The sequence below is a fragment of the Fundulus heteroclitus genome, chromosome 16 (genome assembly GCF_011125445.2).
Source record: "Fundulus heteroclitus isolate FHET01 chromosome 16, MU-UCD_Fhet_4.1, whole genome shotgun sequence".
Classification (NCBI taxonomy): Eukaryota; Metazoa; Chordata; class Actinopteri; order Cyprinodontiformes; family Fundulidae; genus Fundulus; species Fundulus heteroclitus.
In genome coordinates this window covers 20,687,635-20,712,057 of record NC_046376.1, presented here as the reverse complement: position 1 = coordinate 20,712,057, position 24,423 = coordinate 20,687,635, and the positions used below count along the sequence as shown (strand labels likewise).

The 24,423-nt window shown below is 37.5% G+C and overlaps 1 protein-coding gene and 1 long non-coding RNA gene across 6 annotated transcripts; both read right to left on the bottom strand.

Annotated features, from left to right (window-relative positions):
* On the bottom strand, positions 1-3,864 carry LOC105918266. 3 transcript variants are annotated; one of them, XR_004933069.1, is made up of 4 exons: positions 3,561-3,864; positions 1,541-1,598; positions 1,033-1,142; positions 1-884 (listed from the first exon to the last, which is right to left on the bottom strand). It is a non-coding gene; the product is annotated as an uncharacterized LOC105918266 (long non-coding RNA). The 3 variants fall into 3 exon arrangements; XR_004933068.1 differs by lacking the exon at positions 3,561-3,864 and adding an exon at positions 2,230-2,299; XR_004933067.1 differs by lacking the exon at positions 3,561-3,864 and adding an exon at positions 1,780-2,194.
* Positions 3,865-4,941: 1,077 nt separating this feature from the next.
* LOC105918264 (nuclear GTPase SLIP-GC) lies at positions 4,942-22,730 on the bottom strand. Of its 3 annotated transcripts, none has more exons than XM_036148631.1 (23): positions 22,537-22,730; positions 22,275-22,356; positions 21,590-21,702; positions 21,351-21,395; positions 21,200-21,238; positions 17,504-17,528; positions 17,304-17,402; positions 15,618-15,711; positions 13,730-13,946; positions 13,408-13,632; positions 10,944-11,150; positions 10,681-10,856; positions 8,944-9,034; positions 8,766-8,853; positions 8,532-8,653; positions 7,696-7,872; positions 7,463-7,617; positions 7,142-7,259; positions 6,916-7,024; positions 6,702-6,835; positions 5,594-5,675; positions 5,436-5,517; positions 4,942-5,335 (listed from the first exon to the last, which is right to left on the bottom strand). In XM_036148631.1, exons 2-22 carry the CDS (start codon positions 22,339-22,341, stop codon positions 5,453-5,455), a joined length of 2,448 nt encoding a protein of 815 aa, XP_036004524.1. In that variant the 5' UTR covers positions 22,342-22,356; positions 22,537-22,730; the 3' UTR covers positions 4,942-5,335; positions 5,436-5,452. The 3 variants fall into 3 exon arrangements, 2 of the variants coding, with proteins under 2 accessions (XP_036004524.1, XP_036004525.1); XM_036148632.1 differs by having other exon boundaries at positions 21,200-21,232; XR_004933031.1 differs by lacking the exons at positions 4,942-5,335; positions 6,702-6,835; positions 6,916-7,024; positions 7,142-7,259.
* Between the last annotated feature and the right edge of the window lie 1,693 nt (positions 22,731-24,423).

The following is a 24,423-nucleotide window of genomic DNA, read 5'->3' as shown; positions in this document are numbered from 1 at the left end:
TTGTCTATAAAGTGAAGCGCTTTTATTTTGTCAGACAGAGCAGCTGGATTAGTACAGTTCACATTTAAGAAAACATGGGTTAACAAGGTTTAGTGTTGTGGCAAACAGACATTAAATGAAATGAGTTTATGATCAGAGATATCTAGATGTGATGCATTAAGATTTGAAGGAGACACAGCAGAGCAGCATACAAGGTCCAGGATGTGTCCTTTACGATGTGTGGAAAAGTCAACATGTTGCTTTAGTCCAAAACTGTTTAAAACAGACAATAGCTCCCTCGTCATACTCTCGCTGATTTTGTCCATGTGAATATTGAAATCACCCAGTATGACTATATTAGGGGATAAAGAGAGCAAGGTCTTTAAAAGAGAAGAAAAATCATCTACAAAATTCTTACTGGGTTTGGGTGGCCGATAGAGAGTAGCTAAAATAACGGGGAAATGTCCATGGATTTGTAGTATTTCAGATTCAAAGGAGTTGTACGTGGAGACATTGACAGGAGACACTAACCATTTGTTACTGTTGTAGAGGATTGCAACACCACCACCCCTTCTTAAAGGCCGTGGTTTACAGGTGTATAAAAATTCAGGTGGTACAGCCTTCTTGAGCTGTGAAATATCATCCTCCTGCTGCCAGGTTTCAGTCAGGCAAAAGAAGTCAAAAGATTTTTCCTGCATGAGTCTGTAGACAAGGGAAGTCTTCTTGTTTAGAGAGCGTATGTTTAGCAACCCAAAAGACATGCGGATAGTACTAATGGATGGTACATTATTGTGAACAGTGAGCTTGGGTTTTGTCTGTGGATAAGGTGACGATGAGCAGGGAATTCTTTTTCGCTCTCTAATGACTCTGCTGTTTCTCCTTTCGGACTCGGAGAGACTGGAGTACTAGAAAAAAAGAAATCAAGAGTTTTTGTCAAACACAAACTCATATATATATATATATATATATATATATATATATATGGGTTTATTCGAATGTAATGAAGACACATGATATTTATAAGGCAGGTAGAGTGAGTTTACAGATCATTACCTTGAACAGCCCTGGACTCGTCCTGAATTCTCTTACTTCAGCTTTTGGAGTCCGTATATCACAATTTTTTTCCTCGAGGCAATACACATAGTCTGTGTCACTGTTTTCATCTGTAATTAAAACCTTAATTACTTATTCTGAGACAATAACACAGTAACTGCTGTAGGCTCTGTAGGCTCTGAACTGACTACACAAAAACAATCAAACATCTTTGGAAATACATCAAAATTTGTGTCTACTGGCACTGTTCATTGTGCCTGGCTAAGCTTGAGAGGACCTATAGAGAACAATAGAAAATATCACAAAAACAGTATGCCAAGCTCACAGATACCCAAAAAGAGTTGAGGCTGCAATCAGAATGTACCATAACAACATTAAAATAAGTACAACTGCTTTTATGTGGCACTGTGGTAAAATCAATGTCGCACTGTGAGGTGTATAAATCCACACTCAAATGTTAAAAATACTGTTTTAAAACCTTACTTTTTAAATTGTTAAATCAACTCACCTAGGCCCAGTTGATCGAGTTTTATACAAACAAAGTTATCCATGAATAGGAAATGAAACTGAAAAATAAAGCATAATGTTGGTATTAGTTGTTACAGCTCAATCTTATTGCTCAGACTCTGGAAATATCTTACGGTTAAAAATGTGATAACTCACATCTCAGTAGTAGTAGTAGTAGTAATAAAAAAAAATGTAGTAAGAATTTTCTTTTCTTATAATCAGATTCTTTGAAAAACTTACCAAAATTGTTCAGTCAAGAAGAAGAGAACTGACAACACAAGCTGATGGTAAGCAAGGCAAAAGCAGTATATGAGCGCTAACAAGCTATGTGGAAAGAGTCAGCTGAAAGTGAGTCAGTTCATGTGCAAAGATGACTAGTGACTGAATGCGTAACAGAGAAGCAGTAAGGTGTGGCATGTCACATGACTGAGATTAGGAGAATGTTTTGTCAACAGAACAGGCAGCAACAAGATATGGGCAAATACCATGAGCAACTACATGAGAACAAAAAAAGGAATTTGACTGTATGATGAAAAAGGAGGAAACAATGTTAGTTTGTGTTACACTCATGTAAACTTAAAGGAGCAATAAGCAAAGTTCCATTGGTTTAAATAAAATGAACTGAAAAAATAGTCAGATGAAGACCTAAAGTTATCTTTTATATGGCAAAATGCAGCGAGTAGCACAAACCACTGCAGGTTAGGGAAAGCTCCAAACAAGGTCCACGTAGCAGAAGTGCTCCATACCACTAGCAGGAGTCGACCACCTTCCAATTTGGATAGAAGAAAAGGTCAATTTTACTTAATGTTTTTAATATTATACACAAGCAGTATATATACCTCCTTAATATTAGTGTGCTTGAGGCTATATATTAATTTGTATTGCTGATGTGTGAATCACTGCCTTCAATATGAAATAATGAGAAGTTATGCTTTTGCTGTGTTAGATTCACAGTTAATTTAGTTTGATTTATAGATATCTTTTGCAGACAATCCCTCAGAGGCGGCAGCACAAATGGGGATATTATCGTTAAAGAAAACGGTGACCATGAAAATGAGTATTTAATATTTTTAAGTTAAACATACAAGGCTGACATTAATTACCTGCTGAAACATGTTACACAGCATCACCAAAATACCAAGATATTATTTTTGGTCCTCCAAAATAAGAGTTGAATCAAGATGTTTGAACAACACTTTAACCCTATAACCTTCACAAAATTGGTACTACATGACAGGAAATGCATTTTTTTATATTATTTCAGCATTTTTATAAAGCTGGTTATTTTTCTTTGCACATCCCGACATGAAAGGAAGCCTACTTTCTAACAGACTTCCTCTCTCTCTCTCTCTCTCTCTCTCTCTCTCTCTCTCTCTCTCTCTCTCTCTCTCTCTCTCTCTCTCTCTCTCCCTCTCTCTCTCTCTCGAGTGTCTGTGGCATTTGAGAGCTTGCTGAAGGCTGGTTTAGAAAAGTTTAGACCAGACTGAAGACTTCATGTGATGGTTCGACTTTTTGTCAATATTTTTCCAGCCTTTTATTTGATCTTGCAGGGTGTTGGATATACATTTTGTTGTGGCTCACTACAAAAGCCCGCCACATAATGAGATTTGAAGTGTTCATGCCAGTGGTGATACCACAATGGAAGCTGCTCTCTCTATGTATTATTTCTAGATGAATGTCTTGTAATTTGCCCAATTCATGGAATTGCCACTGAAATGGTAAGCCAACACTTACTTCCATCATGTTGTTCTTCCTGCCAACATAAAAACTAGCACGTTGTCAAGGATCGGGCTGATAAACCCGATATTCAGCCAGACACAGAGATACGTTTAAAAGGTTTATTAAGAGGGATGAATAGTGGCGGGTAAGATAGATGAGCAGATCCTTGACTAGATGGGTAATGGCAGCAGGTGTAGGCAGGCAGGGATGAGCAGGGGACCAGATGATGCAGGTAGAGACCACATCAAGCGATGTAGACCGGGAAACCACCAGAACAGGCAGAGCAAGCGGCTTGGACTCACGCGGAAATAGGCAGAACTGCAGCACGTAGACACAGGTAACTTTAAATGAAAAGTCCAGCTGGCAGGGCACACAGGATCTGGTAGAGACAGGGCACATCAAAACTGGAATAAGACAAGACAATGAAGAGAGAAGTTCTGGCTGGCTGAGGCAGGTATAAGTAGGCTGGTGAACAGGTCACTAGAGTTGAATCTAATTACTGGCAACAGGTGGAGAGGATCTAGAGTAGGGTGGTGGCTGGAGGGAGAGTGAGCTGATTGGACAGTGGTTGAGAGGTAACAAGCTGGCAGGAAAATCCAGACATGTTCAAAGTAAAATGACCAAAAAAGTTAAAACATGACACACATGTTGCTGCTCTTGTCAATGTCTTGGCAATGTCACATCCAAAAAGCATCCCCGTTTCTGGATGCACCTCTATGCCTAGTGCAATTGCCATTTCATCCACAGTTAAGACACCTGGTTCCAGCTTAAAGTGTTCCAGTCTTCTTTGCTGGTTTCTGATGTCATGGAGAGGAAGACTCATGTCATGAAGAAACATGTTGCCTGTTGAGCACGCAGAAAAACAAATTGTCTGTTTTTTTATGTGCCTTTACTCTATCTAATGCCTTAATTAGATTTTTTTTTTCTGTGTTGAGTTCTCCTTTTTGATATGATGTTTTTGGGTTTCTAATTCATCTCTCAGTTTTTTCACCCCGGGTCTCTGCTTTGTATAATAAAGGGCCTTTGGAAAAGGATATTCATGCTTTCTTGAAGGATGCAGAACTGAAATTCAGCTACAGCAGGATAAAGCTGGAGGATAAGGTCTAGCATTCCCACATTAGCATGAAAAGAACTGAAAAAGATTTCAAACTGGTAATATTAGTCCTGTTTGGTTTGCTTTACGTTCAAAACTTTATTCTAAACCATTGTTGACATTTTATATTGAGCAGTGTATTGCATAAACACCTATTTTTTGTCAAATATGATCTGTAGCCCCCCTGTATTCTACAATGCTGCTAAAAAGACTTGCATTAAGAGTGGTATTAATCTCAAACAGATGGAGTTTATATAGTGGATTTTTACTGTTGTTCAGTGTAGCTGAAAAAACAACAACTCTCTTATTACTTTCCTTAATTACCAAGAGAAATATCGCTGATTTTATGAAAGTAAGAATTTCTTATAAGGAGCATGGGACGCATGTCCCGGAGAGCGTCTGGTCACGTCTATCCTGCTCCATTCCTGTTTTTTTATTTTTTATTAATGATTTTCATATAAACAATGGATTCAAGAAGGTATCTGGAGTGCAACCTATTTTCCTCTTGCTGACACAGTTTTATGCTTTATTTTCTACAGTTCAGCTGAATAAATAAAACTGCAGTAAGGTGGAAAAAAAAAACTCCTTTATTCCAAGAGGTTGTTTTATTTATTTCAGCCTTTACCACCAACAACAAACAAGTACAAATAAAAACAACATTAACAGCTAAAATCATCTCTAATATTTTCATTACACAATGGTAGAATTCTGGCTTCTAATACAAAACTATGGTTTAGTTCAACCAGGGTACTTTTGGGGTCTTTTGTGTCTAACAAGCAAAATTCAATTACAAAATAATCAAAGCTAAAAAAATAAAGTGTTTTGCAATAACTATCAAGACTACTATACAAACTTTTATTTCACACAAAATGGGTCACAGACCAGAAGGATATAAAAATAGTAGTAAATTAGTTTTACAATCATGAATCAAAGCTTGTTCAGTATTTATCATGGTGACCATTTTTCGTGTCTTCTTCAGGGAAGCTGTTGGTTTGAAAAACAGTGATAATTAAAGCATAGACTGTTGGTCAAAGCAAATATAAATGTATTTTCATGTCTGAAAGTTAAATTCTTGATGCTTTACCCTTTTCATGAGCTTTCCTAATGTGAGCTGTTTACCAGATCATTGTAGAAGTTCTGCACCGTCGCAAGCTCTGTTGATACGTCTAAAAAAGCATTTTATGATCAGTGGTAGTTTTTAATAAATGTCTCTCGTTTAAACACTAGTGAGTCTTGCGTTACCTAGAACTGAGCAGCTGTCAGTCCTGAGGGAGTGGTCAATGGATGTTTTTAAAGTGTCCATCACTGTTTCCAGGATTTCCACCTAATTTAGCAATTAAACCATCATTATTGGATAAAAGCTGAAAATTGAATTCAAGACAAATTAATTTACACATTCAGCACCTTCTGCAATCACTCATACATGTTTAAATAAATTTTTTTTAGACATTTCTGGTGCAATACAATTAACTCACACTGTAAATTTGACAAAAATTCACAAGTGCTAGTCTTATCTGACATGCTTGTGAATAAACAGAAACAGGATTCCCTTTTTTATACTTTTTGGTTAAAAAATATAAAACAGTGACTTCCTGTTTCACTGGGGAATAAATAGGTCATGGCCAATTTTGTTTTTTCCCTGAGCTAAATGGGAAACACAAGAGCATGTGCCGTTATGCAATTGGAGTAAGGGATATATGTGTCAAAGTGAGATAAATACTGCAAGAAAATAGCCTCTTGGCTAGAAATGGGCATATCTGCAGTTAGACAAAAAAAAGTAGGCAGAAACATGACTGGAAGTGGATTTATCTGACCACCACTCTTAGCTTTAAAGCTCACTTTTAGAGAGCTGTAGCCATGAGTGGCAATTTGTGGTCCCAAGCTTAAAAATTATTATAGGCTATCTATATTTTTTCTCTTTTGAAAGCCATGCTGGGAAAAAGTATTTTCTGTCCTTCCACCACAAACCATAGTGTAAGGAGTTTGCTAAACCATGTAATTTTGCCAGATGTAGCTTGTGTTTTTCAGGCAACAAACGCTCCAGGTTCAATTGTAGTAAAAGAAAGGATGACTGTGCAAAATAAAGCCTCTCATAGCTACTATTAAGCATGGTGAAGTATCTGCGATTCTGTGGGCCTGTTTTTCCTCTGAAGATCCTTGGAACCTTATCAAAGTGCAAGGCATCATTAATACTTTGAAATAAAGTTGCAAAATATATACATTTCTAGTATTTATAGTCTTTGGCAGTAATTGTGGTGCTTTCTGAAATGACTGTGACATTAAGTACAGCTCTTATTTTTTTCCGATAAAGCAACATAAATGCTGTTTCAGTATCAATCTAAGGACAAACCCTTAAGCTCAGGAGGTGGTTCATCATGACATCTTTAGCCTTCACAAACATGGTGTCCTTTGTTTCATGGACATGTTTTGTTAGTGTTTCTCTCATTTTTTCCAGCATACCAGGACCGGAGAACCCTGCTGCCGCTGCAAAGCAGATGATTAGAGATTGATTATAAAGATGTCTTGTTTGAGTTTAGATTTAACGTGATATTATTATTTCTCACTCTTGTAGCACTCTTCCATGAGTTCCTCAGTTGTCTGTGTCAGACTGTTGTAAATGATCTTCTTTTGGTCTCTAATCCTTGCGTTCAGTTTCACCTTAATTTTGTCCTCCTAAGAGGAACACAGAACATATCACCACTACAGCTTAATTTACAATCCAAGAAAACCAAAGAAAATCTATTGTTTTTATTAAAATCTGTCATAAATTATTGTGCTTAATTTTTTTACCTCGGTCTTAAGAAATCTCAGCTGCAGTTGCACATCTTTGTACTTCTGCTTCAGATTTTCAGTGCCAAGTGAAAATTTGTTAAGGGTACCATTAAATGGACCACCTTTTCGTTCATTTCTGAAACATTTGGATATGCTGAGGTCATTGAAAAGTGGTATGTTTTCATTATTATTATTATTATTATTATTATTATTATTATTAATAATATTATTATTATTATTATTATTATATATTATAATAAACTAACATTTCTATTGTTTTAAAAAAATTACATGTTTACCAAAGTTGGAAAGTATTTTATATGCTTATAACTTTCTTACGGGAAGGTCTTCCTGAATTCCTCATCAATGCTGTCAGTCAGGAATGAAGTGAGTTTCCTGTTGAGGTCTATTTCTTTTCTCTTTTTGGGTTTGTGGACTCCACCTTTTTTGACAACACTCTTTAACGTTTTGTCAAATCCTCTACCACTCTTTCCCTTAAAAATAAAGAACTATTTTAAACGCATTCAACAGTGGATTTTGATTAACTCAATGTTCACTGCAAAGCAGCTTACCCGAGGAAATAAGAAGTTACGCAACATTTTTTCACATTCTCTTTTGGACTTTTCCACTCCTTCAGAAAGGCATTTTTCAAAAACTCGCCAGGTGTCTCCCATAGCTTTTTCAACTGGGAGAAGATGAAGGGCCATGTTTCTCTCAAGCTCTTTGCATACATCTTTGTTTTTGCCAGGCTAAAAAGAAAAGCAAACACCTTGTTAATAAAGCCTTGTCATGCAGTAAAACCTACTAACTGTCTGTTTATGGAATATTGTTTCAATACTTTTTATGATACTGCACAACAATTGACTTAATAAATAATAAAGAATAATAAGAATCACTTGACAGCATACAGAAAATGACTACTAAGATTACTGAAGATTTAAAAGTCAGAGTTGACTGGCTTTTTATAGTAGGGAAACAAATAGTGTTCCTGCCCTGATGCTGTAGAGAGCCCCAAAGATCATACAGACATCTCAACTGAAAGTTCTCAAGCTAATGGTAGAAATTAAAGCAACAGGGGAGATGGATATCAGTCTGTGAAGAAGTGAATATGTAGCATCTTTTTCTGACTTGCTGTTTGATTTTAGAAAGTCAGCAGAATGATTTGCAGCAATTTCCAATAGACACGCATAGAAAGACAAAGGGAGAACAATGTGCAGAGAGATTTCTTCTAAGAAATTTTAAAAGTAAAAGTAGATTAGATGCAGTACATCAGTAGTTAAGCTACTTTTAAAGCAAACACCTTTTAGGGCTCAAATTTAAAATGTGCCTTGCTTCGATTAATTTCATAAATATTCTGTTTAAAGACCTGCATGCAACTAAACAGAACATTTTTTCTTTAAAATCTTACAATTTTTGTGAAGTTGGCTCCTTGAATCAAAGATAGAATCCCACGAGCTCCAGAAACATAGTTCAATGTCTCAGAGTGACGGTCATTGAGCTTTTGCAAAACATCTTGAAGTTTGGGAATTTCTGTAAAAGTAAAAACCTTATTTGCTTTTTCCCGCAACAGTTTTGCAGCCAGATTGCTGAAAGATTCTTTTTCAGCAACAAGGTATTCAGATAAACTGGGAATATAACGTACCAGTATTTTGTAGACTCAGAAACTTAGGTTTTAGATACTCCTTGGAGCTCACTGTGAACACCTGGAAGCAGTCACCCCCGAAGTGTTTCTACGAATATCAAACAGATTTTGTTTCTATTTATTTTATATTGAGTTTTTATAGTCATGTTAGTTGTACTGCTGATCATTCAAAGCTAACCTTAATCTTGTTTAGCTTGTTGTATTCTTTTCTCACTGCTTCTTTTGCTTTCATGTTTCTTCCGAGGATTAATGACTGGACATCCGCTGAGCTGAAAGAAAAGAAATATATATGGTTGAGAGCTGTTGCTACTCAATATTGTTGCTTCCCTAGAACGTCCTGAGCCATCACAAATCATGTTTACTCACGAGTCAAAAATGTAATAGGTATAGTGAAAAGAATATCCAAAGCATACAGTGTAAAAGGAGGGACATTGCTGGTATAATGAAATCATACTATGCACCATATTTTGTTATAGTTTGATTTTAGCAGCAGTTACAGTAGAGCATTTTCTGCAAGCATTGCCTCTTGAAAGAGTTAAACTTTTTGGTTTATTCTTTAAAGCAAAGTAGTTTTAAGAACCTTTTTCCTGAAGGTTTAGGTTGGTCAATGGCATAAGTTTATTTAAAATCACACCACTGGTCAGTGTATGGGTCAGTGTATAGACTCCTTCCTATGAATCACAATTTTCATAGCAGCATGTCTCAATTTATAACTCAATGAGGCGCCTTAGTTTCTGCTATCCGTCATCTTGATTGAAAACTGCCTGTGGCATCATTTGTAATTTTTGCCAATATTTGGACAAGTTTACAAACATATTCTGCTTCTGACTTGCTTGTGTAGAGTTTTAAAAGGGGCCAGGACAACAAATAATATTTTCTGAGGTTTTGTTGGTATAATATGATCTGTTGTGCACTGATGCACAACCATGTGAATGTCAAAGGTGAACACCGAAGGACCTGCTCAGGGGTAGCTAGCTTTGTTGCTTTGCTCAAAAATGGTCAGATTACAAAGGTTGTCTTTCCACCTAATTAATATTTCCCAATCAGAGCACACCATCAAGTAAACAGCCTTCCTCCCTTTCCACTTCACTCCCCTCCTCCCTGCAGCTGAAACACCCGGCTGTGAGCCTCGCTAGCATGTCTTGAGAGGTGGAAAGCAGACGCCTTGAACAGGAGCCAGATGGCGTGGAGCGTAAATATTGAATATTCAACCTCAAACTAACTTCACAGCGGTCACTAAAAAGGGGAGCTGATATGTCTGAGGGTAAAAAAACAACAAAAAACAAAAAAAACAATGGAAGTTTCCACTTACTCCCAAGGGATGAGAGAAACAAAGAAAAGTGGCTGAAGTTAATTTATGGGGACTTTACTGAAGACTGTTTCCTGTGTGGGAATTCAAGTCGGGGTTTTCTAACAAATGGATTTTGAAATTACTTTTTTTTTTAATGGCGTTACTAGGTTTGGTCAGCTTGAACTCGTCTGTCCAACAACCTGCAACACAGACACCAGCCATAATAATAGATTTGTGATTGATTGTTGTGCCAATAAGGGAGGTGAGGATGGAAAGGGAAAGTGATGGTGGGGGGGTGGTGCTTGACTGGTTGTAGCCAATCAGAGTGAAGTCAACTTTGTAGAGCTGCATATCATTACCACACCCAACCGTTTTACTGAGGAGGGTCATTTGACCTGACAAAACAACAAGCTAATTTTATTTTTTGTAATGAAGTTTCCTTGGAGATTTTACATATGTACCAATATCGACAATAGAAATGGTTTATACATTGATGTCATAGCACTTTAATGGCCCTATTAAGATTTGTGAGCATAAAACTCCTGTCAAACTTTTTAAACATAATTTTTAATATAATCAAAATATTTAATGTATCTGTATGTTTTAGTGCCTCAGTTCACTTACTGATCAGTTGACTCTTCAATCATGTCAGACTTTGTGCAGATAAGATGAATAGAACTGCACTCGCCACCATTTCCAATGAGGCTACTGATGCTTTTCAAAATCTCCCAGGATTCTTTGTCTGCTGCTGCTCGGTTGATTTCAGTCACAATCCACACGGTGGAACATTGTCCAACAATCTGTAAGAGACAGATACAGACACATTGATGATTAAGCGTCTGATTCAGATGACATGTTATTGTTTTTATCATATTTGAATAAACTACCCCTTTCCACATGGCATCTCTGCTCTTGTTACGGTCTCCATTTCCAGGTAAGTCCACAAGAGTGACGTGCTGGAGAAAGCTGTTATGTGGCACCCTGACAGTTACACACTTCACAAGTGGCCAATACCACCTCTTTATGCCATTACATGTCCCTTGGTTTGAATCAGTTCTTGTGTATTTAATCATTCTAGTCGATAACTGCTTTGCCTGCAAAAAAAATGGAAAAACAGTATTTTATTTTTGAATCAAAAGTGATTGTTAACTGCTTGTTATGTGTTTAATATGCTTTCACAAAACCAAGTTTGATGTTATGTAAGGGCAAAGATACTAAAAAGAGTTCCAAATGATCTCTGTAGAAATGTAACGATGTAGGAAAGGAGCTTTGTACCGCTGTGTCAATTTCAGACAGCTTATAACTCAAACGTCATTACACGATGGAACACACATGATGATGTGAATCCAATCTGGGCTTAGAGGCTTCCAAAAAAGAACTACAAAAAATTAAGTCGCATCAACTTATATATACTTTCTAGTTCTAACAGTAACAAGTCCATTTGCCTATATATATATTGAAAAAGAGGCGGCTATGAACTAAAGAGCTGTAATTCCTAAACCTTTTGGATGTGAATACTGTCAAATTACAGCTGAGAGTCTGCACTTTAAGCCTAATATATAAATATACTAAATCCTAAATAATTTTCATTCACAGCAAAAATAACAAAACTTGTGTCATTGTCCAAATATTTTTGGGCCTAAATGTTCAGATTCGGGTCTGGGGACCAGGCGGGTAGTCCATAGCATCAATGTCTTCGTCTTGCAGGAATTACCGATACACTGAGGATCTCATCTCTGTACCTAATGGCAGTCAGACTACCTTTTAGCAAACACACATGTGGCCCCCCAAATAAATGCCAACCCACACCATGACTCCCCCCACTGCCAAACTGGTCATGCTGGAGGATGCTGCAGGCAGCAGAATGCTTTCCACTGCTTCTTGAGACTCAGTCATGTCTGTCACATGTGCTCAGTATGAACCTGCTTTCATCTGTGAAGAGCACAGGGCGGCAGTGGCGAATTTGCCATCCTTAGTGTTCTCTAGCAAATGGCAAACGTCCTACACGGTATTGTGCTGTAAGCATAACCCCCACCCCAGGCCCTCATAGAGTGTGTTTCTGCTCGTTTCAGCAGACACATGCACATTTGTGACCTGTTGGAGGTTATTTTGCAGGGCTCTGGCAGTGTCCCTGCTGTTCCTCCTTGCACAAGGGCAGAGATAGCAGTCCTGCTGCAGAGTTGCTGCCCTCCTATGGCCTCCTCCACATCCCCTGATGTACTGGCCTGTCTCCTGGTAGGCTCTCCATGCTCTGGACACTACATTGCTCTCATTGATGTGCCATGCTGGATGAACTGCACTATCTGAGCCAATTGTGTGGGTTGTAGACACCATCTCATTTTACCACTAGAGTGAAAGCATCGGCAGCATTCACGAATGACCTAAACATCAGCCAGAAAGCAGAGGAACTGAGAAGTGGTCTGTGGTCACCACCTGCAGAGCCTCTCCTTTATTGGGGGTGTCTTGCTAATTACCTCTAGTTTTCACCTATTGTCTATTCTATCTGCACAACAGCAGTGAAACTGATTGTCAATCAGTGGACAGTATGATTTCACAATTATATTTCATCACATCACAGCTAGCTATTTTATTGCTTCCTTTGATTTAAAAATTTGTCATTACACTGTAACACTATCACTATCTATCGAATCTTATTTATTGTAGAAAACAAAGACAGAGATGGCCAGAGGCCTCTTATCCATATATGTGAAAGGGTTAGGGGGAGATGATGCTACTTAAAAGTGCACACTCTCTTCTCTCCCACTATTTTTGTTAAATTATGTGAAATGGGCTGTCAATTAAAGGATTTGGTATTCCTTATAGCTGCTTAGCACTGGAAAAGAACCTTACGATGTTCCTATGCTAAAGGGACTATGAGAGGAAGCATACAGGCTCATTTTCGTACCTGCATCTCTACTCACTGCACTATTTGGACGGCACTTATGGTAAACACAGACACACTTCCACTTTAGCTCAAGAGTCCTTGTCCAAAAAATATTTTCAGATACAGCCTGTGACTGCCTTACAGCACAGTTGTCAGGGTTATTTGGACACGTGCTGGATGCCTTCCAGGTATTTTTACTAATTTACATATATAATTAGGGGGAAAGACAAGGCTGCCCTAGGTGTGTCTACTTCCACGCTTCCACCATTTATCAAGGCAACCCATGCAGTGACACGTCTACACATGGTGTCGTACATTTGACATTTTTTTGTGTGCCCGTACGTTTCAAGATTTCTCCCTCCCGCCACCCTTTAGTATGAAAGCTGCACACTCTTTTTTACAGAAGGTCCATGGTCTTCCATAATTATAATTTCAACATAGCTACATATACTCCATTTCCTTCTTACTGTTTCGCATGACAGTATCTTCCTTGTGGATTGAAGAAATTCTGGTATTTCCCTGAAGTATCTGGTGTCCATGAGCTGTTCACAGGATTTCTGTTTCCATTCTTCTCCATAAAATGCAGACAGCTTTTCAGCAACATCTTGATAATCATCATCATCATCATGTTTTTTTTGCTCTGCAGTTTCCTCATCATACTGATTTATTGACCACAGCTCATCCTTCCACTCCTAAATGTAAAAAAAGTATTATTAGGTTTATTAAGTAGCATGATAAACTGATTTTTCAGTTAATGGGAACAGGAGTGAATATTTTCAGTTATTTTACCTCTTTTGTGATAAATTCAATGTGTGCCTCATAGTTTGTGTTGGACATGTTGGCCTCCACTTTAATCATGACTGAAGTGCATGCATTAACATCTCCAGAAGGCAAAAGTGTCGTCTCTTCAATGACAGCATTTATCAAAGAGGTCTTTCCAGCTCCAGTTTTACCAAAAACTCCAACCAGTTCTCTCTTATCTGTCTCCAGGTCTCTGATCTTTTTCCTATTATACAATAAAACAAGTGTTAATTTATTCACTTTTTAAATGTAACAATCAATGTTAATAATATAATATAATGTGCTACTTAGAGTAATAATACTTTAGGTAGCACATTCTGCGCTGATTGGAGAACATTGCGTTGCATCATCAAGACACATGCTAGCATTGGAACCTGAGATCACCCGCTTGACACACCGGTAAGAGAGAGAAACAACTGTAACAATGGTATCAGCAGAAAGGCTAAGATCTCCCGTTTTGGATGCAAAAAAGTAAGTTGATAGCTTTTATGGACCAAAAGTTACACACGAAAATGTATAACATCCTCTATGAGGTCATTTACGACCTTATAGAGGATGTTGTACTAAAATGTTGAATCATCACGAGACTGCTGATGCAGTCTCTTTGGATCTCCAAAACTGCGGTAAACCCTAAAGAGATTGCATCAGCAGTCTCGTCATGATTCAGGTGCCCAAGTACTCCACTCACACCAAGCAATAGCTTCTACTGACCAAGGACAGTGACGGGTGGGTCATTGATTTGCTTCTGACTTAGAATGCACCTTGGATCATAGGCTTCCATGTCCTTGAAAACACAGCCGTGCACCAACTGCAAGTTGCTCAAGTGTGAGCCACCAGAATTGACGAAGACTCCTGGATAGGTGTCGAAACCTTTTCAGAAAGAACTGAGCAAAAGTCCAGTTGCCTCTGATTTAAGCCTATTTGCTGTTGCAATGACTCGGATAACTGAGAATTTGCACAGGCGTGTGTAAGCAATCCTTATGAATGAGGCCCCAGATCTTTAAAAACAAGACCAACAAATTAAAAACAGAGATCAAATCAATCACCCTTTCCCCTTGTAGACGCCTTATTGGCAGAACGTTCCACAAGGTATGTGGTGTGTATATATATATATATATATATATATATATATATATATATATATATATATATATATATATATATATATATATATATATATATATATGTATGTGTGTGTGTGTGTGTGTGTGTGTGTGTGATATTCACATCACCCAACGAGAGCTGCAAAACGTTTTTTTTCATTATGTGAAACAATGATAATAATTTATATTCAATCAATGTGCTGAGAATTACAGGTGAGTCTTGAAAAATTACTTAGTCTAAACCACAGCAAACAGTAAGGCATCTAATACAATTATTCTAATAGTTATTTGCAATACAAAAAAATCCATGTCCATAAGATAAGAATATTACAAAATAATGGATCACCCACTGAGATACTGTCCACACATATACATTTAAATGAATCAATATTTTAGCAATTGTTTCATTTCGCAGCAATGGATGCTTGAATCATTCTTATGTAAATGACCTATTATTCCTCCCAGAGATTATTTCCTGGATAAATATATCACTTAAGGCTGTGTTTTTAAAAATAAAGAAATAAATAGAAAATCTGCAAATCTTTTGAATATTTACTTGGAAGGAACAAAATCAGATGCTATCTATGCACCAATACACATCTTTGATGTAAATGATTCTTGAGTGCTGCAAATCAGTTACCCCCTAATTCTTACAAGTTTGACCATCTACAATTAAAGAAAGTGTCTTTGATACTTTTATACAAAACTAAAACTGAATTTTTCCGATTTTACTGTAACAATTATGCATGAAGACATAAAATGTAGGTACTCACCTCAGGAAAGCAGTAAACTTTGTGTTGTCTTGGCTGCGCAGTTTATCAAGAACATGTGTCATTACATTTTTCACCTCAGACAGTATCCTTATTTCTGTTAGCAAAATAACAAGAGGAAAGGGAAATTTGGCATGAACTATAAGGGAAAGCTGAGAAGGATTATGAGTCCCAGGACATTGATGCTGGCTCTCACACAATAGTAATACATAAAGTTGAATATATTCTACCAGCCAGCCAAGACTTTTCAATAATGAAACATTTTCTGTAGCAAAGAAATTAGCTTTGACAGCAAATACATCATAAATTCTGATACCCCAAACCCTGCCAACATGTATTATATTTTTTTCATGTATGGTTGGAGTATTTTAACATTGAATTTTGCGAGTGATCATCTGGAGCCAATGATCCCTTTCTATTTAAAGGTATACTATGCAACCGGGGTTGATTTTCCAGCGAGGCTCCCCCCAGAGGGCGAAAGGAAAAGTGCACTGTCGTAAATATGCTCAGCTGTTCTCCTGGTTTCTCCGTCAAGCCAGGCGCGGTTGTTTTGAGCTTAGCAGACAGGCGAACGCAACGAATCACCATGTCTACTAACACAGTGAAAGTATGAACATGCACACAGAGAGAGAGAAACCATTCCAATGCAGTGTTTCTCCTAGGAATTTGCTTACCAGATGAGCGGAGCGGGGGTGGGGGAGACAAGCTTTCCGCGACCGGCAGAGCGGGGGGGAGACAAGCTTTGCGCATATGGAGTTAGTTTTTTTTTTTTTTTTTTGGAATGTTAGCCAGGCGGTAGTGTGAGGGAAACCCTACAATCGCATCAGCAGAAACGCGAGGTCCGCGTCAGCCTTGCAGCCTTCTTTTTCTTTTAGTTATCGCCATTCTGAAAAAGCTTGCCCGATGTTCACCCGTGTAGGACTCTTCTCTCTGTCCAGAGCCATTTTCCTCTTTCTTGCATGCTCCGACATGGGATTTCGCTGTTTTCTCGCTGGTTCCGCCATAATAACTGCACAAATCTAGCAACGAGCATGCCTTTCACTGGGGGCGTGTAGCAGTTCTCGCCATAAAGCAAGACCGACTCTCGCGATGCACACGAGACTACTGAGCCTGTGTGTGCTGATTGGCCTATGTTGGTGATAGACGGGCCAAATAAACCAATCAGATCAACGAAGCATATGACGTACTCGTCAACATGCTTCGTCGTCGCTCTGTTACGAGTGACGACGAAAACACAACCACAAGCCAAGATACTCTTGCTGCTGCAGGTAAAGGCTCGTTAGCTCAGCAAAGAAATATTCTGTAATTACGATAAAACTTGCTCGATAGCCACGCTAACGCTAGTTTCATCGGCTGAAGCCGCCATGTTCTTTAGACTGAACTGTCGCGCTTCTCGTTGCGTCACACCTCAAGCCGCCTCAAAGCCAACGCTGATTGGACGTTCGTTTGGTGAACGGCTCCAAATTTTCTTTAACGGAGGGTAGCCAGACTGATCTGCGAGTGAAACCTTGAAAGCTCGCGAGATCAGGATGGTCTCACGAGGCTAAGCTTTTTAACAAGAAAATGTATTTTGCTGTCGAGATCTGTGTCTCTGCTAATTCCTTTTACTGTCCTTTTATTTGTTTAATTGTAAGTTTTATGTTTGAAATTATCAGCTTATGATCACTTTAAAAAAAAATAAAAAATTACCTGGAAAAGATTTTGTCATATTTGTGCAATGCCTTTTTGGTGGTCGCTGCCCTTTGTTGGACTCCTCCTCATCCAGCTTCCTCTTTCCTGTTTTTAAATCTTTGTAAATAAAAAAGAAAAAGTGTTCAAATGGGTTGTCAACTAGAATTTGTTTTTGTAACAAGCAAAATATATAAAGATATAAGAAACTTCTTTCTCACCGCTATCACTCGTGGATGGCAGTACCTGAGAATGAAAATGTTTATTTCACTTTCTCCACAATATATGATGCAAAAAATCTTTCAAAACTTTTGTAATGCTGTAAAATGTAGCTTTTTTGATCATAGTCAATATTGAGACATAACGTTCTCTTATCCCAGTGTTTGTAAAAGTTTCATACTTCCTAAGCCCTTAGGTAAGAGTGTTAATGTGGAGCACTGGAGCACATAATAGCATTCCTTTTTTGTTTGGTTTTTGCTATTACACCAACAAAAAAAAGCAGATCTTGCATGAAGAGGATTTTTTTTTTTTTTTTTTTTACATCTGTTAAAGCTTCCTGTGCACGCTAATATGTGGGGGAAAAAAACTGTAACCCTTGTTCATTGCCTGTTTGTCTTTCATATGTACTCTTATCCGCAGAGGTAAAAAGCTAACTTCCCGACAGTAACACGCGTTGACAATAAAAAATCTTTCAATTTTGTTTTTTTTATATTCTTGGTGGCAGGACATCAGAAATAGAGATAGTTTACTTACAATCCCTCAAAAATCTTTCATAGAAGATTGAGAAAAGGCCTATGGAGTTGAAGCATGGGATGATGGCTTTAATTTGGCTCACCAGTATATGCATGAATAACACTGCGGTTTTGAATGCTTATGATGAAATCAATCTATGATTAAATTCTGATACAGAGTGAAATTGAAAGTCTGAGAGGAATTATGATGCAGTGTAGCTGTAATTCACCACTTTACCATCTGTGTTGCCAACTTCCCCCGTCTCCAAAGCGAGCGTACGCATGGGTGAGAGTCTGTGTAAGGGACCACACATTCTGAGATCAAGTTTTTCTTTATAGATCAGTCTTTAAATGGAAAGTGATGTATGCAAGCTTAATAAATGAGACCCCTGGGACCTCATTTATAAAGCTTGTGTATGCACGAAATGGAGCCTTAAACTTGTATATGTCACTTTCCACACAATAGTTGGAATTAAAAAAAAAACTTGATGGGTAAATATACGGTCCTCAAGGTAACTCTGAATCAGGTGTATGCTCATTTTGGAGATGGGAGAAATTGGCGACACATTTGGTAAAGTGATGAATTGCAGCCAAACTACCTGATGATTCCTGTCAGGTTCACTTTTACTTCATATCAGACTTTGATCATAGATCGACTTCATCATAAGCATTCAAAACCGCTGTGCTGTTAATGCTTGCGCTGGTGACACACAATTATACTTAAGAACCTCTCAAATAAATTGTAAAGAATCCCATAAGCCATCCTAAGTCTTGAAGGTACCATGACATCACTGTAGTAACCATTTCATATAGTTGATATTGCTGCATATACAAATTCTTTAAAGAATTTCATAAACAAATAACGTCAGCTCGTTGTTTTGTGAGAACCCTTTCACATCAGCTTCCTTAAATGCTGTTTCTTTATCAATGTGGGTGGCAGTCTCATTCTTTCTTGTTTATATGTACACACACCATCAGAGGTATATCAACAGGAAGCCTCTGTGATGACCTTGCGTGCAAGCTGAATTCACGTGGTATTTTTGCGTTCGCAAACACACAACAATCCATCTTGTATCGCCTCCGCTTCAGCCGCTTGTAACCATACCAAAACAGTTCAGGCCAATCATGTTGCAGTATTGTGGGACATAGCGCAGCAACGAAAGCAAGAGCTGCCGAACCCACAGACGAAACAAAATAAGCATGGCAGCGCAGGAGGACGTATGTGTACCTGCTGCTATCACATCTGTTTTGTCAGAAATTATTTTATAAGAACAAGAAGTGCCTTGGCGAGATTTCTGTGGTTTCCTATGATCCCTGGCGTGTGCTGCAAAACACAGCATGATGCCTGCAGTGATCTGCTAAAACAACCATTAGTAGGCAGGCACTAGGTGTTGGTTCACCCCATCAGCTCAGAGAGCTCTGCTGAATGTCTGTCCTTTCCCCAACAAATGCAATGGGAGAAGTCCCAGACTGATAATGTGCAGAGCAGAGAGTGCTATATACTACCAATCAGGGGCCCGTTCTTCGTACGTCGCTAACTCAGTTAGCTGGATTTGATTGTTTACGATTTGGCATGATCTTGGATCGTTTGGTTCTTCGAAAGACATCCTGCACTTGTTGTCATAGAAACATGTGCGCAAGCTTAAGCCTGCTCGGGAGCAGGCTTAAGTCTGCACCAGACACTTTTTTTCCCCCCTGATCAGCTCCACCCATTCTGGTAATTAGTTTCACTCTGTTCACCTGCTCACTCCACTCCTCTGTCTCCTGCACTCGGCCAGATCATTGTTTTCCATGCCTATTGGTGAGTCTTGTCCAGCTTTCCCCGTACTCTGTTTGCCTGTAGACCTGACCCAATTAGCCTTTGGAGTTCTGAGCCAGCCTGATACCTGTTTCTGATTTTCCTGCCCGTTTTTGGACTGCCTCCCTGTGTACCGGTTTTTGGATTCCCGTTTTGACTATTGAGACTGTCTGTTCCTGCACTAACCAGTTCTGTTTATTAAAACCTGGTTATTCCACGTACCTCGCTTGTTTTTGGCTGAATACTGGGTCCGTCTGTCCTTGATTCTTGACAAATTTGGCATAACCTTCCATTAAAAGCTCTTGTTCTGCTTGGGAGAAAAACTGAGGGCGTTCTTTGTTCATGCTGAACAGCCAATAGCAGCGTTGCGGATCATTGTTTCTACTATAGACACCTTTCCCCTTTTAAAGTGACACATGAACGCGCAGTTATCTCAGATAACTCAATCCAGCCATACTAATCATAAACAACAGGTGTGTTCGAAGAACCCAATTAGCCGGATCATGATTAGCCAGATGAAATCATCTTGGATGTGTCATTTGATCTCGTATGTTTTAAGCAACGTACGAAGAACGGACCCCTGGGGTCTGACTTATACAACATTGCGTAGGATCCATACTAAAAGTGTATGTAAGCCAAAAAAACAAAAATGGTGTACACCAAAACAAATTTAGATTTATAAAAACATGTACCCTCACACCAGCACTCAACTTCCCTCTATAGTTCACAGCTGAATGTTAATGTGTATTAAAAATGAGTCAGCTGATCTTTTTTATTTTCATAGTGAAATGGCAACCACAGAGAAAAAGCAAAGAAACTAAAAAAAATAAAAAATCAGGATCAGAGGTAAAAGCATAGAGGGTGTCCACATTAAAATAACTTGTTAAAAAGTAAACTTGATTGCTGTTTGAGAAAAGTCTCTTTTAAAGCAGCAATAATGAAAGCAAAATCAGAGCAGATAATACTGATGAAAAATCTTTCTTTCTCGAAAGAGGATCATTCATCAAATCCTTTATAACACAGGGTTTAAGGCTTTAAAACATTCATTCCTAAGGATAGGAAACATACGGTTGCCTCATCCACATTGTAGTAATCTTAATAATTAGTTTAGGGAGCCAGGGAAGAATAAATAAGATTCCTTTATCTGCTGTAACGTGCAGAGACCCTGAAGAATAAATAAGATTCCTTTATCTGCTGTAACGTGCAGAGACCCTGAAGAATAAATAAGATTCCTTTATCTGCTGTAACGTGCAGAGACCCTGGAGGGTATATTTGATTAAGAACCTGATGAAAGGTTACTTATTTGAAAATTAATAAAAAAAAACAACCCATCTAACATACATGAATGAAACTTAGCCACTGACAGCTAAATTATTTTAAAAACTTACCTCAGCCTGACCAGTCGTGTTTTTCTGTTCTTGCTTCATCTCAATAAAGTAGTGTAAAAAACATTCCGGACAAAACATTAATGTAAGAATTTTAGCACACTGTAAAAAATTGTGTTTGATTTTGTGACGAGCAATCAAATATTTTTCTTACTTGTATAGGGGAAGGCTTTAAGTCTGGATTTCTGTTTTGTTCTTCCTGTTGAAAAGCAGATTTATCTAATTGGCAAATTTAAGAGTAAATAAAAAGATGACCTGTGTTGTGACTTTTAATGAGATATTTTGTTTCATTTACGTATAAGCAACACCAAAGTTTTAGCAAAAACTTAGCTGCACTCCCATATATCTACAAATGGTGTGGCTAAAACACACAAGTGTGTCGCAGGAAATTACCTTCAACACCTTCAATCTATTTCTGAAATTTGCTCTTGGTCCCACTTTGGAGATCAATTTTTCGATGTCTTGATCCTCAAGGAAGAACAGATTTTCCTTATCAATGCCTTGATCTGTAATGAAAAGGTGCTTTGTTAACAGTAAATTTGGGAAATTGAAAAATTGTTATAGTAATCTTTGCAGGAATGTTTTAAACGGTAGTCAGTGAGCAATGATTGTAAGGGAAATGGAATCAAAACAAGCGATTTCTATGTTTATGCTCCTTTATGGAGCAAGTAAAACATCTATTTGAATTGGAGTGAACATTTTAGGAGGTTAGTGCAAGAACAAGCATAAAATAACCAAACAAATATTTGTGGTCAGTTTTAAGTGCTCAAGTACAGTAGGAAAGGCAAACATGGCTTGACTTGCTTCAAAAGTGTAATGGCAAAGGTTATGCAGAATATTTTTCAGTTACCCTTTTTTTATGTTTTGTACTGACCCCCCCATTTGACACTAGACACAATTTGTATGCCCAGGAGTATATGGATAGTGCTGGCAGGAAAAACCAGGGCTTTAAATGCCACATTTATGTATCAATATGTTTATCTGTAATTAATTTGACTGAGTAACTTGACTTGTCTAACTTGCTTTGCAATAAACAGGTCTTGCATTTCCTCATGACAATAAAGTAAATATACTTAACCTCTAAATGTTTCTATCCAGTCCTCCAGGCCCCACTCAATCAATATCATGCAAACAAAGTCATCCATCACCAAAACAAGAAACTGGAAGAGAAACCATAATGTCTGAATCAGCAAATCTACCTTAATATGAAATATATATATATATATATATATATATATATATATATATATATATATATATATATATATATATATATATATATATAGTTTGACTCATATAGTTTAAAATCAAAATTAAAACTTCAAAAGGAAGAGTCTTACCTGTTACTGAAGATGATGAAGGCAAACAGAGTTATATCAAAAAGGTCACCATGAAACAAAAATAAAATACAGCAACAAGCTTGTAAAACCATCCCAGAATGAGAAATTTTCAATGATTCAACTAACTGCAACAAGTGTCGAGTGAAATTCTGCCAGATTATTTGCAAAGAAACTCTTCCCTGTTTATATGAACAGTAAGGTGTGGAGTATAATACATTTGTCAAAAAAGGAGGGAAAAGGTTTGTACATGTTAGAAAGGCGTGGCTTAATCATATTCAAGTTTCGCTTTGTACCTCCTTTTTACTAGAGTGAAACATTAGGGTGTGTAATGTTTATTTAAAACATAACTTAAGACTAAGTTTTGCTTTCAATTTCTTCTTTTTCTTTGTTAATCATTTGCATCACTAGTTGAATAGTGCTTTTACATTACCTCTTTAAGTAATGTTGCATCACCAAAGAGACCTTAAACAGAGATATGGTTGTAACATGTCATATATGAACATGAGAGAGTAATTTGCAATGGAAAAAAAGAACTGGGCAGCATGAAACCTGTAAACTGATATCCTGATCTTATCAGAGTGTTGAAGGTTGTAAGTTTCGTTTCCTTCTCCAGCAGTTACAGGGAAGATTTGAAAGGCAAACAACATTAAAATCTGAACATTTGCATCAGAGTACAACTTCATTGCAGGGATATCATAAAGTTGTGTTTAAGACACAAAATGCCATTGCTTTAGCCATAGAAACATTGTTTCAGTGCAACTAGACTGAACATTATCATAATAAACATGAACTATCAGGTAATTCAGTGGCTAAAGTATGGGGATATTTTGGTTGTTGATTTGCTGCAATGATGTCTCCTTTATCCTAAAAAGAAAATTATTTTGATCTGATTTTATATTGGACCACTGTAAAATGCTTTATATGGAACATGTATTCTCTAAAGATGGAGAATGAAGCGGTTCAGGATGTCGTTTGCTTTTCCTAATATTAAACGTAACTGGTTTTCTTCCATCTTACCATAACATTTGACCAGCTTTCCAGCCACTGCTGAAAAACAGAAACACATGGCTTCATGACTTTTGTTGATTTTTTTCTGTTTCGTTCCACTGGCAATGATTTCTTTTCTTTTGAAAGTATTATTGATGGCATTCACTTTTAGCTGACTGACTAAGAATTCATAACAGGGGACTGGATTTAGTAAATTTCGATGTTTGTACTTAATGTTCTGAGAAATGCACCAAAGCATAAGTAAAAACTTGTCAAACTAAAGTTACACAGCAGCGCTTATCTAATGCTTCTTGCCCCATCTGCTGGAAATGTTGTGATACAGCAGCATACATTTCCACTAGGTTTTTAATACTATCATGTTATGTTAAGTGTTTTGGGAAGAAAGAAAACTGGATGGTGTAACTGTTAGATTAAGAAAGATTCTTAGAACCCCAAACAAAATATGTAATATAGTTCCATAACAAAAAAGGTAAAGAAAGTTTTCTGTTTTTGTACTGGGTGTGTTATACTGTAGGTGGAAACAGTGGCTCTCCCAAAAATCCTGGTTTAAATGTCATGTTTGAAATGATCCTTTGATAAATAATTTGTAGACACTTTTCACATACAATGTGACCTTTATCCTGCATAGCTCAACTGGAAAACAAAAAAAGCTGTTGGGGAAAAAAAACAAAAAAATTAAAAAGCTTCGACTTAAATGTGCATATCTTTTATCTAATACTTCATTAAACACATTTTGATCCAATTTTAAGATTCCTTCTTCTTTGAGTTCACATCTGCCATCAACCATACTAAATCTAATTAAATGTAAATAAACCTCTGCGGTCCAAGTGGGATTTTTTTTCCTGGCATTTGCTTATTTATGCCTTTTAGTTAAAAACA

Bases quoted from the DNA above. Each gene is read 5' to 3' on its own strand.
- LOC105918264 (XM_036148631.1), bottom strand. From the start codon at position 22,341: ATGGATGACTTTGTTTGCATGATATTGATTGAGTGGGGCCTGGAGGAC. The intron at 7,025-7,141 runs GTAAAAAAATTA...TGTTCCTCTTAG, and splicing joins TGAGATTTCTTAAGACCGAG to GAGGACAAAATTAAGGTGAA. The intron at 5,518-5,593 runs GTAACGCAAGAC...ATGCTTTTTTAG, and splicing joins TGACAGCTGCTCAGTTCTAG to ACGTATCAACAGAGCTTGCG.